Source organism: Rhinatrema bivittatum, chromosome 9, assembly GCF_901001135.1.
Source record: "Rhinatrema bivittatum chromosome 9, aRhiBiv1.1, whole genome shotgun sequence".
NCBI lineage: Eukaryota > Metazoa > Chordata > Amphibia > Gymnophiona > Rhinatrematidae > Rhinatrema > Rhinatrema bivittatum.
In genome coordinates, this window is record NC_042623.1 from 223,242,796 (window position 1) to 223,256,212 (window position 13,417).

The window sequence follows — 13,417 nt, forward strand, 5'->3', positions numbered from 1 at the left end:
CAGCCACCACCGGAGGCTGTGGACTGCTGCCCTTGGAATCGGGAGTATCGCCTAGTAGTCCCGCGAAACTAGTTGCCAGCGGGAGAGCAGAGCCTTCTGAAGGGGTCGCAGGTGGGCAAAGGCCCACGGTACCAGGTCGATCGTGGAGGCCATGGTTCCTAACACCTGCAGGTAGTCCCACGCCGTAGGAGACTCGAGGGCAAGAAAGCTGTGAATCTGCTCACGAAGAGCCCATGCCCTGTCCGGGTGCAGAAAAACCATGGCAGCTTTCGTGTCGAAGCGTGCTCCCAGGAAGTCCAACGACTGAGAAGGGTGTAGCCTGCTCTTTTGGAAGTTGCACCACCCTGTCGACCGCCCTGCAATCAGGATTTTGCGTGGATTAGCCAATTGTCCAGGTAAGGATGCACCAGGATCCCCTCTCTTCGCAGAGCCGCTGCCACTACCACCATGACTTTCGTAAACACTCTTGGAGCCGTGGCCATGCCAAAAGGCAGGGCCCGGAACTGGAAGTGTTGTCCCAGGATCTTTAAGCGAAGGTATCGCTGGTGAGCCTGATGGAGCGGGATGTGGAGGTATACCTCAGTCAGGTCCAGAGAGGCCAAGAATTCCCCCGGGTGTACTGCCGCCAGTACTGAGCGCAGCATCTCCATCCGGAAACGGGGAACCCTGAGGGACTTGTTGACGGTCTTGAGATCCAGAATAGGCCGAAAAGTACCTTCCTTCTTGGGAACCACAAAGTAAACTGAATAATGGCCACGACCCAGGTCGGCAGCCGGCACCGGGACGATCGCGCCCAACGCCAGGAGACGGTCGAGTGTCTGCCTCACGGCCGAGCGCTTGAGAAGGGATCCACAGGGGAGAACAGGAACCTGTCCCGAGGGGCGTGTACACAATCCAACAAGTAGCCATGCCTTAGAATATCCAGGACCCATTGGTCGGAGGTGATTTGGACCCACGCTTTGTAGAATAGAGCAAGTCGACCCCCCAGCCGGGGGACCGACCCGTGGGTCCCTCCTGGTATCATTGGGCAGCCTTCTGAGGGGGCCCCTCGAAAGGACCGGTTCCAGGAATGTGAGCGAGAGGATGGCGTTCGAGGCGTCTGTTGCCTTGGAGGTCTAGCCCGACACTATGCTCGGTACCTGTTCCTGGTGGAATTGAACGGTCTGGAGGAACGTGGTCTATCCTCTGGTAACTTGTGTACTGCGTTTTCGTTGAGACTCTTGATGATCTGGTCCAGGTCTTCCCCAAAAAGATACCTACCCTTGAAGGGGAGAGACCCTAGTCTGGTCTTGGAGGAAGCATCAGCCGACCAGTTTCGGAGCCAGAGGAGACGATGAGCTGACACCGCTGCCACCATAGACCGGGCCTGGACTCTTATGAGATCGTACATGGCGTTTGCTCCGTAGGCGACCACGGCCTCCAATCTGTCCGCCTGTTGTGCCTCTGCCTCCAGCAAGGCCTGAGAAGTGAGGAGCTGTTGGATCCACCAAAGACCCGCTTTCTGCCCCAGCGAGCTGCAGCTCGCTGCCCGTAATCCCAGCGCTGAAACCTCGAAGACCCGTTTGAGGTACACCTCTAGCTTTCTATCCTGCACATCCTTTAACGCCGTCCCACCAGTGACGGGAATCGTAGTATGCTTTGTCACCGCCGACACCGCGGAGTCCACTGCGGGCACCCTGAGGAGCTCCAAGAAATCTGATGGGAGCGGATACAGCTTCTCCATGGCTCTACCAACCCTAAAGGTTGGCCTCCGGCGTATCCCACTCCCTGGAAATGAGCTGCAGTGTAGAATGATGTGTGGGAAAAGCCTTCGCCAGGGGACGGAGGCCCGCCAGGAGGGGATCGCCTTTCCTGACATTAGGATCGGGTTCCTCCGGAGGCGGGTCGATGTCCATTTCCTGAAGGATGTGGGGAATGAGTTCATCCAGCTCCCCCGCCTGGAAAATCTGTAGCACCCTGGGATCGTCGCCCTCCACCTGGGCTGCAAAGGAGGGGTCCTCGCTGCCCGGCTCCAGGAGAGGATCCATGTCCCCCGAAGGTCGAGGCACCACCGGTGGCAAGGAGGTGTCCCGTGGGACGCCCCCCTGGAGAACAAACCCCCCCAGGGGTCCAGCCACGCGGGCTACTTTGGCCGGAGGCTGAGTCCCCACTCCCAGGGGCATGTCCCTGCTGTGAATAAAAGCCCTGTGCATCAGGACGATAAATTCTGGTGAGAATGCCTGAATCCCCGAGGGAGAGCCACTCGGGGTTTGAAAATTCGGCTGTATCGCCGCCCCAGGGTCGAGAAAGGGAAGCGTTGCCGTGAGCGGGGGCCTCAGCAACATCCTCTGACAGGCCAGCATGATGAGCAGTCTGCAAAATGGCCGCCGTTCCCGCCTTTTCCTCCCCATGCGCTCTTGCCGCCACCCAGCATCCCCCGGAGAAGGGCAGTCCTCCTCCGCGGAAGACTCGCTCATGCCCTGTTCCTCCCGGGATGAGGTTTCTCCCGTCCGAGCGCTGCATCGGAGCCAAGGCAGGATGGGGGAGGGCAGACTCGCGCTCACGGGAAACCCGGCGCAATGAAATAACAGAAGCGGCTAGGACTGGGCCCTATCCCCCTCCCACCGACGACGTCGGGGAATGGGACTTCCCGATGTGAGGCAGCCCCGGGGAATAAAGCTTTGCGGGGCCGCGGGTCGGGAGGGCTCTCACTCCACTCGGGAGGGGAGGGGGCAATCCGACCAGGGCAGGGGGGAGAGGTCGGCCCCACCGACGTGCACCCCAAATCCTCCCTGCAGCCAACGGATCCACCTGAAAAAACCTGATGGAAAAAGGGAGAGAGAAGAAAGCAGTGAGCAAGACAACAGTCTGTCAGCAAGGCACGCTAACCCTCACTGTCTCTCAGGATTAAAGAAAACTATAATTGATCCCTCTGTGATTAAGCTGGGGACCTCAGTGTCCCCTGCTCACATCTGCTGGAGTCAGAACTATACTGAGAGTTGAGCCAGGGGAGGTGTGGTCATATAGGACCTCCCCTGAGAGTTTTTGTTCTGACTCCATCTGCTGGACGGGGGACATAACCCACCGTCTGGAATGATCCTGGTACGTACAGGGAATGTAGCTAAGCATCCAAGATTTCTTGCTTGACAAGCAGTTGGAATAGAATTTCCCTAGAAAACAATGGATGTGGGCGTATTGGGGAGTAGTTTTATTGATGCTTAGTTTATGCTGATTGTGTACAAGCCAATGACTAACAGAATTCATGCATAGTAAAACCAGATCCAGAGTGTTTGATCAGCTAGTACTGTAGGGAATGAAAAATTGTATGTCTGCTCTTGGATGCATTTTAACACTACAATCTTTCACATTGGACATGGTCCATAGGCTGGCACTTATTGACTGGAATGTATGTGCTACATTTTCATCAACCGATCAGAATAAGATTTGAAACATCCTATATAGCAGGGGTCAGGAACCTTTTTGGCTGAGAGAGCCATAAACGCCACATATTTTAAAATGTAATTCCATGAGAGCCATACAATATGTTTAAAACTAAATACAAGTAAATGTGTGCATTTTATGTAAGATCCCACTTTAATGTACAATAAAGTCTCTGAAAATATTACACCAGGCCTTAAGACACCAATACATCTCCTATTAGGAAAACGGACCAAGTCAGGCTGCTATAGAGTCCTACACAGAAGAAACAACACGCCAGCAGAAAACCTCACCTGAATCACGGTGATGTCCCTCACCTAACATAGAATAAAGAGACCAAAACGACATAACAAGAAGCATGCAGAAAAAACTGAATTGGAAACTGCAACAAGCCAGAGTCTCTGTATGCAGTGTAACAAAGGAAAAAAGAAACATCACCCATCCTTATAAAACAAATCAAGAAATATAAAATCATCAGCAGTAAAACTGTACTAACAAAAAGAACATATTTCAAAACAGCTGATGAGAGGAATATCCAATAATTAAAAACTCATATAAAACATTTCCAGATACCAACAAAATATTTCAAAATAGCAGACACAAAGATCCAGTAATGAAAATAATAAGGATACAAAAATTTTTTTGCTCTGCATACCTGGGAACGTTTGATATCCAGGTGTCCTGAGATTGTTCTGAATTAGCAGGAGGTGGGGTGGTTTGCTTGGAACTTTCTCCTCTCTCAGTCACATACCAGCGCTCTCTCTCACACTGGCTCTCAATGACACACCTATACACACATGCTCTCAGTACTCACATATACACATGTTTTTTCTCACTCACTTATATAGGCTCTTAATTACACATTTACACACATGCTGTCTATCTTTTTACGCTTACACACACACACAGGCTTTCAATCACATAAATACATGCTGTCTTTTTCTCTCACACACAGACTCTCATTCACATGCTTACAAACATGTCCTCTCTTTCTCTCATTTACACACAGGCTCTCAATCACATACTCACATGCTCCCTCACCTAAACCAGCTGTCAATCAGACACAGACACACATGATCTCTCTCTTACTTATACACACAGGCTCTTAATCATACATACACATGATTTCTCTCACACACAAAGGATCTCAATCATACACACATACTCTTTCACACAAACAGGTTTTCAATCACAAACTTACACATACAGGTTCCCAATGGTAAACTTACATTCATGCTCTCTCTCTCACAGGCAGGCTCTCAATCACAGACATACTCTCTTTCACATACACAGGCTCTCAATCATTCACATACATGCAATCTCACTCACACACACAGGATCTCAAACACACACGCTTGCTCGCTCATTCACTCTCTCTCTCCCCCACCCCCACCCCAGGAACTCGCGGCAGCAGCAGCCTCCTCCCAACACTAACCTCCTTCATTTTCAGCCCTCGCGGAGGCGGAGTCCCATCGGCCGCGGTTGAAACTCTTCATTTTCCTCCGAGCCGCGCTGCAGTCTTCTTCCCACAAGCGTGGCCTCTTCTTCTCGCGCAGGCACCCGATGCTCACCACTTCCTCTTCCGGGCCGCGGGAAGAAGAGAGCACGCCGGTGCTGAGCGGCACTGGCGTGCTCTCTTCTTCCCGCGGCCCGGAAGAGGAAGTGGTGAGCATCGGGTGCCTGCGCGGGAAGACTCCCGCGCAGGCACCCGATGACTCCAGCGCTGGCACCCGGCTTGACTCCAGTCGTGCCGCTGCCGGCGTGCTCTCTCCTCCTCCTCCCCCCCCCCCCCGCGGCCCGGAAGAGGAAGTGGAGAGCATCGGGTGCCTGCGCGGGAAGAAGAGACCACACTAGCGTGGTCTCTTCTTCCGCGCAGGCACCCGATGCCCACCACTTCCTCTTCCGGGCCGCGGGGGGGGGGGAGGAGGAGAAGAGAGCATGCCGGTGCCGCTGACTCCAGCTGTCCCTCCGCGTTCCGCCCGGGCTGACAGCATTTTAAGCCCGGGCGGCGGAGGACCGGGGAGCAGCTGGGTCAGCGGGGAACCGCGAAGTGTGGCGACACTTGTCTGCGAGCCAGATGCAGCCCTCAAAAGAGCCATATCTGGCTCGCGAGCCATGGGTTCCCGACCCCTGCTATATAGGATAATCAGCTTCAGCAACATTGGCAGAGGTGCAAGCAGAGGATGAGACATTTTCCAATCAGCTTGAGTGCTTTTATTGAGATTTCCTTCCTTTCTAATTGCCACTGGTAGTCGTCACTTTAGCTATTGGAGACTTGATTTAAATGCAAAATTTGATATTTAATTAGGGTCTACAGTAAAACTTTCTTGAAGTACAAGAGGTGTTTTGTTTTTTTTTAAAACTCCCTTTTCAGTAACCAGAAGGGTTCAAAAGACTTGACTCGAGTTAAAAGCAAAGGGCTTGGTACCTTAAGTTCTGGGCTATCAGACATGGTTGAGAGTTCCCACATTTTGTTTGGAGGAACACCTAACCTACTGTGAGGCAAACCACACTGGTTGGTCAAGGACTATGTGCTGTGCTTTAAATAGTTCCTCCATGCAATAATACAGGTTGGGTAGTCTTGTCATGCCTTCACCCGTCTTCTCTTTAGTTGTACTCTAACTAAAATTAAACAGGTTTTGTAGGCATGATAGTATCAGAAGCGTAAGTTGCATCTATACCAGATCAGTCTTTGATGCTAGCTGTAGTGAGAGTGAAATCAGCCTCTTATGGGATGAAGATGCAGCCCTGACCATCTACATTTGATCCTAGGGAGGTTTTTAGTTTAAAGCTGTGCCATTAGTGCTTGCTGCACCAATCCTTTTAGGGAAGGGAGAGTCAGGGCTGTTGAGAGTAGCACTGAAGATGAGTATTTCCCCACCCTTTTTGGAGCACTCTGCAACCACCAGGATATTGTCTCCTTCCTGACCACTCCCTACCAAGGGAACATTTTCTTTTCCCAAGTTTGTGCAGAGGACAGCCAAAACCATACTTTTGATTTGGAGGTCTTAGAAGAAAGGGCCCCCCCTTTGAGGTTGCTGAAGTACCTGGCTGCACCAAAGTTGGTTATAGTGCCTATCATCCAGAAAAGAATGGAGGAACATCCTAACACTTGGTGTGTCCTCTTAATAAAGAAGCCAACCATGATGTACAGGCAAGTTCCAGAATTTGACACTTCTCCCACAACCTCCCTAGAGGGTGATAGCTGCATCTGTCCTTAGTACAATTTATTAGTGGACTTGCTAACTAATGAGTATAAGATGGGACTAAGCCAAATCCCACCCATAAAAGGTCAGTGAAATTACATAGTGGTGGGGGAAAGCCCTAAGATCTGGAGTTGAGAGTACTCATTGTGAGAATATTGCAGGGAGGGTATTGAATTAATAGACTGTAATGGAAGACCAGTGATAAGTCATAGGGAACCCATCTAATTGTAGTGGTAATTTGTATAGTACTATAGCTGATAGCATGTAGGATGGGGTAGTGGGAGGACATGTATGTTCTGTTTTGGCTTTAAGATTTATTGTTATTTATATACCGTTGTCTCAGCATAGCCTTCACAGCGGTTTACATTTCAATAAATATACAGTGGAGAAATTACAATTGGTTATAAAAGATAAAATAGCAAAAATTAATGAACGAGGTAACTAAAACCTATTAGCAGTTAAAAATATACAATAGATATCCATAAATATTAAACCAATAAAATACCTAAAACATAACTATACGTTTCCAGCATTAAAGGTTAGAATAAAGCCACCTGTGGTTATTAGACTTAAACGCATGTCATTTTCAGTATAGGCTGAGTTAAATAACCATGTTTTCAGTTCTGCTTTGAATTTACTTTTTTCTTGCTGCATCCTTAATTGAACTGGAAGTGTATTCCACAATTTTGATCCTGCGATTGACAGCGTTCTCTCTCTAACTTAACAGATGTGCTGGTTTAATTGTCGGGATTGATAAAAGCCCTTTATTTGTGAAAAGTTCTAGTTTTAAATGTTTAGTCTCCCACCCCCCGGTTCTCTTTTATGGAGGATACTGGCCACCTCAAACCTGTCCTAGTGTCACATCCCTTTGGGATTTCAGGATATTCACAATTAATATCTATATATCGAGTCTAATGCTTGTAAATTATTTCAGGGCTATTCAGTGTAGATATCCTGAAAACCTGACTGGCTGGAGGGTCACCACAATACATATAGGAAACTCTGTAATATATTACTTTGTAGAGCAATTACCTGTATTTAAGGTTCTCTTCTAGGATAGTTTATTTGTTGCACTCTATCAGGGTGCCAAACAAAAGTTAAAAAAAAAAAAGCCAACATAATAAAGTGTTACTTTTCCAGCTTTTTTTTTTGTTTAATGCAAAAATAGCTACCTTTTAGGCTGAGACAAAAATAAACTAATGCACAAATAGATAAATCTCTAAGCCTATTTATAACATTTAATTGGACCATTACTTTAGAGCTGTCATACTTCCACCTCAAGTCCTTGTACATTTTTTCCCCTAGAAGAGGATACTGGAGGCTTAGTGGCTTCCCCTGTAAAGTGCATTTTTCATTCTTATACAGTGAATAAATTAACTGACCAAGGAAGGTCAAACTATGTGGAATTGCACTGTCTTTCTTGGCTCACTATATACAAGGTCACTCATGTCCCTGAGTTGCATCCCTAACCTCTCTTTATTATGAGATAGCTTTCTCTTTATAATGTACAGTGCTTTTTTTTTTATACAGTCTACATTGCTGTGTGCACAGTTACCTCATTTTGTCAGTAAGCATACTTTTTGTTTGTATCTTTGTCTCTAGATGGTATGTGACATATGGCTATGATATAATCTGGAAGAACAGAGAGCCACTGGTGAAGATTTGGCATGAGATGAGAACTAAGACTCCAGGAAAAGGGGGCAAATCTTAATATCTCATTGGACTGCTAATAAAAATTTCAAATGGAGGCAATTTTCTATTAAAATGAATTTACTTTTGCAATTGCACAACAATCTTACCTACTAGAGTATCTTTTTCCCAGGTCATTCTCTGGCTCAGGCACCACTGATGCTTTCCTTACACGAGGCACTTTCCTAGGCTGCTTCCTGGCCACAATCTACTTGTAAGGGCTGAGACACGAGTTAAGCACAGTTCCTTCCCTGAAACTAAACTGAGGGGAGCTAGTAAGGTTCTGCCACCCAACTCCTTTGGGGCCACAAGACTGGATTCTGGAACTACAAGGAGAATTAAATGCCCTGGGAGGGGAAAAAAATTTACCTAGGGTACTATTTAGCACCTTGTCTATATAAAAAAAAAAAAATAATCAAGTGTTACTGAGAATTAGTTACTACTTCCTATGAGAGGATTCACAATAGTCAAAAAATCTCTACAACTAAAGAATAATCACACAAATTGACATTGTTTATTTCATATCAAGTAACACTGCAATCTCCCAACAGCTATTTACTAACCTTAATCTGGAAGTAAAATCTTACATAATAAACTATGTACCACAGTCAACACCTTATAGAATGTTTCATTACAGTAGTGACGTGGGTGAACTGATATTTTAACATGATCAAGTTTATAAGATTTAGACACTTTGTTAAACAGAAGCCATTACTCTTAGAATGACAATAACTTCCAATTATATTAAGTTATGCAGCAACCATCACAAATCATCTTGGCAAAGTTAGTTAACCAGTGTCACTACTGTACCATATCCTTGTTACAAATAAAGTTCAGTTTCTTAGCATAAAGGATTTTCTTTAGTTCATTGTTCCACATTTAAACCACCCAGATGTTTGTTTGTCAGGAAATCCAGGAAAGGAATATTACAGATGGCTTGGTGCATGTTCATCATAGATATCTCTTTGGGAGACCTGCAAAAGAGAAAGACATTGTTACAACAACAAATAGCATTAACCAGCTAACAGAATATAGGTTTCTCTTCTTTCTATGCATTCAAATGAACAAACAGCAGCCAAGCTACTTGATCCAGAGCAGAACAAAGTCCACAGCCATCCTGGTTATGGTTTTACTGTTGCTATATTCAGATATGGTAGCCTATCAAAACTCTTATTTTTTATTAAACTATTTCTTGTCCAACTCTTTCCAAGTTAAAATAAAATAGATATAAGTTGGACTGTTTCTGATTACAGTGAAAATCATCATCAAGGCAAAAACATGACCTCTACAGCACAATAATGCCTTGTTAAGCTTCATGCCTTGTACCCTTCTGTCAATTTCACTTAAAGAAGCAGTGCTCACTCCACTAATGCTTTAGTCCAAATGAGAAACACACATATACATAGAGTGGGGGTTGTCTTATTTGAATCTTGGACTTCTTTACTTGCCTGTTATGAGGTGTTGTCTGGTAGCCAACAGCTAAAGCATTTCTTAGAATATCACTCATAAACTGCTCTGTTGCCTAAAGATAGAAAAAACATGTTCGGAATCATGTGAGTAGTATTAACACTCAAGCATCAGTGCCTAAAAATACTATTCAGGTTTAATGTTAAGAATCTCCTTTTCTTTTGACTGAGTCACAATATGAATATGGTAATAAATGTGAAAAGAAACATCTTAACAACAAATAAGTGGATGAAAATTTAATAAATACATTTCTGCAATAAAACCTTGTGTTGAAGTGTGAAATGGGGATTTAATAAGTGTTTTCTTGTCAAACTAACTGCTCTAAGACAAGTTTAAGAACATTTTTTGAGCCTACTTTATTTATAATACCTTATTACCAAATTGCTTACATGAACAAAGCAGAATTTCTGGAAGTCAGAAACTGACCATAATTTAAAAAAATATTTTATGATCTGAACTATCAACCTCTTAAATGTCAAAGGATAACTGCTCTTATAATTTTTTGGTGTATAGTACTAGTGACACTATCCTGTACCTATGTGATACTGCAAACATCTGTAATTGACTTGTATTTATAGTGGAAATATTACTCCTTTCAAACACCTATAAAATTGAGAATCCAAAAATCCTTTATATTGCAAATACTGAAAAGTACAAATTCCACATTTTTTTCTTTAAGAAAGGAAGACCCAAAATCTCATCAAGAAACTGATTACTGTTTGTCAGATCCATAGAAAATACTGTACGTTGAACCCATGCAGACCAGTCCAGACAAGTGGGTTATGTTCACCAACCAGCAGATGGAAGGAGAGGAAAAAAAGGTTCGCGATATCATCCTTATAGGTATCGGTGCTAACCTTAGTCTGCCAGTATTATTTGTAACAAGCTAACTCAAATTTAATATCCCTGTAACCACCACAGGGCTTCCAACAAAAATAAATATAACCTTGACACATAGCAGCCATATAATGGAGCCAACAAAGGGTAATGTACCTGCTCACCTATTTTCATTATCAATTACCTCTTTTAAAAATTTATTTATTTATTTAAGATAGTTTGGGCAGCAGAAAACCTGGGAGGTTTGATCTTCCTGGTCTCAATGAAGATCAAATGAAGGAAAATCATCAGGTAAGTGTACATTCTTCCTTCTTCTTTGTCAATGAGGACCAGTCCAGATGGGATGTACCCAAGCTACTCTGACACTGGGCCAGAATCTGCAAACCTGCTAGCAGCATCTCTGAAGCAAAAACAGATCCCTCCTTGGCTTGCTCATCCAAGTAATAATGCTCTGAAAAAGCACTGTCAGGAGCACCATGTTACCTCCTTACAATCACCTGCAGAGGTACCAACTACAGTTCTGTCCAAGAGACACTTGATCCTTAGAGGAATGAGCATTAACTTTCCTAGGCAATACCTCTGTGGCATCCATACAGGCTGCTTAATGCATTAAGCTAACATAGTCCTTGATGCTGAGTGACCTCTACAAAACCAACCAGCATAATGGATAAACAAATCTGAAATCACTAGATTCCAATATTAGCACGGAAGACTCACTAGATTCCAATAACAGCAAACATCCAGACAACACAAGGGAGAAAACATTTGACCTTCGGGGTGCTTACCAAAAAACCCCTGAACATTCCATCTGAATCAAGAGGAATGCCAACACTACCTTGGGAAGAAAGAGGAGGATAATGTGAATTTTAAACATGTCCTGAGAATTTTCCAAGAAATGCCCCTATCTGAACAATAGCCAACTTCAAAGTAAAAATCTTCAGGGGAAACCCCATGAGGCTCAAAGGAAGCACCAACCAACAATGAGGAAAATAATTTGAATCCCATAAAAGAACAAGAAACATCTGGACAAACTGACAAATCTGCCCCAAATGCATCCTTTATGATATGTAAGGGCTGCTACTTATACCTTCAAGAAACGTAGGACCAACCGCTCCACAAGACCAGTCTGCCAAAGGTCCAGAACAGATAAGATAGAGGTAGACCTATAATTGAGCAAGTTTCTGGAAAATTGTGAAGTTTCTAGCTCATATGGGATGAACCCTCAGAAGAGTCTGATTTCAAATTTGTAGATCCTAGGAGAATCCCGTGAGCGCATGTTTGGAGTGGTGTGTCCTATGCTTTGAAATTTGTTACTGGAGGAGCTAAAAAATGAGGCCTTAACTCAATTTAGGAAGAGGTTATTCAAACAAGCATTCAGTCACTAATAATGCTATATTGGAAATAATGATTTTGATTCCAGGGGCTGTATTTTTTGTTATCTGAAATAGATGTGGGCTGTTTGCAAGGTTTTACTGCTAATACTGCAACTGATGCCAATTGAGCAGGTGGAACCATGTTATGCTTAGTATTATGAGTGCTAGTTGTAAACTGCCGAGAATTGTAAATTGACCGGGTATAAAGGTTTAAATAAATAAATAAATAAATAAATATGTCCTGCCAGTACATATTGGCTAATGATTAGTCAGGTTCACAATTGTTGATTGCCTATTAATCATTTCCCTCTTCCCCTCCCCCCCCCCACTTTGTTTTATAATATGCATGTAATAATTTTCTTTTTCTTCTTGATTGTGAGAGAGAGGAAAATAGATATTTATTGTAAACTGATATGATGGAATTCCGATATGTTGGTATATAAAGAATAAAACTATAAACAATAAACAATCCATCTGCCAACCCACCAAGAATCTGCTACCAGAAGGGAATAACCCCTATTGAACTAGTCTCAATCTCTCAAGAGACAAGCCATTACACAAAAATCAAGATGGATCTACATGAAAGATTAGACTCTGAAAAGAATCCTGTATGGAGGCAATTGCAAAAACACAAGGGACAAATGGACCACTGTTAAATGAGGTGTCCATACCAGGGACTCCTCAGCCAATCTGGAGCCACCAAAAGTAACCTTGGTAAAAGGGAATTTGTTGAAAAAATACCTCTCCCTAACCTAGGCCATGGAGGAAGACATACAGAATCCCAGGAATGGTCAGAATTGAACTAAGGTTTCCAGCCCCAGCCATTTTTCTTCCCTTCAGTTACTGAAGAAACTTAGAAACTTCGCCTTTCTGAAGGCTGCTATAAATCCATTACTGAAGCACCTCAAGCATGTACTATCTGACTGAAGACCTCCTGAGAGAGAGACCACTCCCTCGGACTGATTACTCTTTATCTAAGATATTCTACCAGAATGTTCTCCATTCCGGCTATATGCAATGCAGAAAGGCTTTTTAGATTGTTCCACCCACTGAAGGAGAAAAGCCATATCCTTCAACACCTGAGGACTCTTGTATCTCCCCGATGTTTCACATAAGCTACTGCTGAAGCAGTGTCCAACAGAATTGTGACTATCTCTGAGCAGATCTGCAAAGTTCATCAGAGCTAACTGAATTGCTCTGGTCTCTAAACTATTGATGGACCACATTGCTTCCTCCTGCGAAAACAGGTCCTATGAATACTGCTCTAAACAATGAGCTGCCTAGCTAGAAGACTGGCTTCCATCATCACTAAGTTTTATTTTTAAACCAATTGGTCCATCTCTACTCCTTCGGTTAAATTTGTGATCCTCAGCCACCAGTGGAATCCGATCTTCAACTGTAGAAGCACCAGAAGCTTGAGAGAATAAT

The 13,417-nt window shown here is 44.3% G+C and overlaps 2 protein-coding genes across 13 annotated transcripts in view; one reads left to right on the forward strand and one right to left on the reverse strand.

Annotated features, from left to right (window-relative positions):
- The window catches only part of PARL (presenilin associated rhomboid like), a 263,836-nt gene extending 255,067 nt beyond the window's left edge, over nt 1–8,769 (forward strand). For both annotated transcript variants that reach the window (XM_029617018.1, XM_029617019.1), the window contains one exon: nt 8,226–8,769. In XM_029617018.1, the coding sequence (XP_029472878.1) occupies nt 8,226–8,334 (109 nt within the window). In that variant the 3' untranslated portion in view covers nt 8,335–8,769. The remainder of the gene's footprint in view (nt 1–8,225) is intronic.
- Nucleotides 8,770–8,804: 35 nt separating this feature from the next.
- The window catches only part of YEATS2 (YEATS domain containing 2), a 799,337-nt gene continuing 794,724 nt past the window's right edge, over nt 8,805–13,417 (reverse strand). For all 11 annotated transcript variants that reach the window (XM_029617009.1, XM_029617017.1, XM_029617008.1 and 8 more), the window contains 2 exons: nt 9,761–9,834; nt 8,805–9,286 (listed from right to left, as the gene is read on the reverse strand). In XM_029617009.1, coding sequence (XP_029472869.1) covers nt 9,178–9,286; nt 9,761–9,834 — 183 coding nt within the window. In that variant the 3' untranslated portion in view covers nt 8,805–9,177. The remainder of the gene's footprint in view (nt 9,287–9,760; nt 9,835–13,417) is intronic.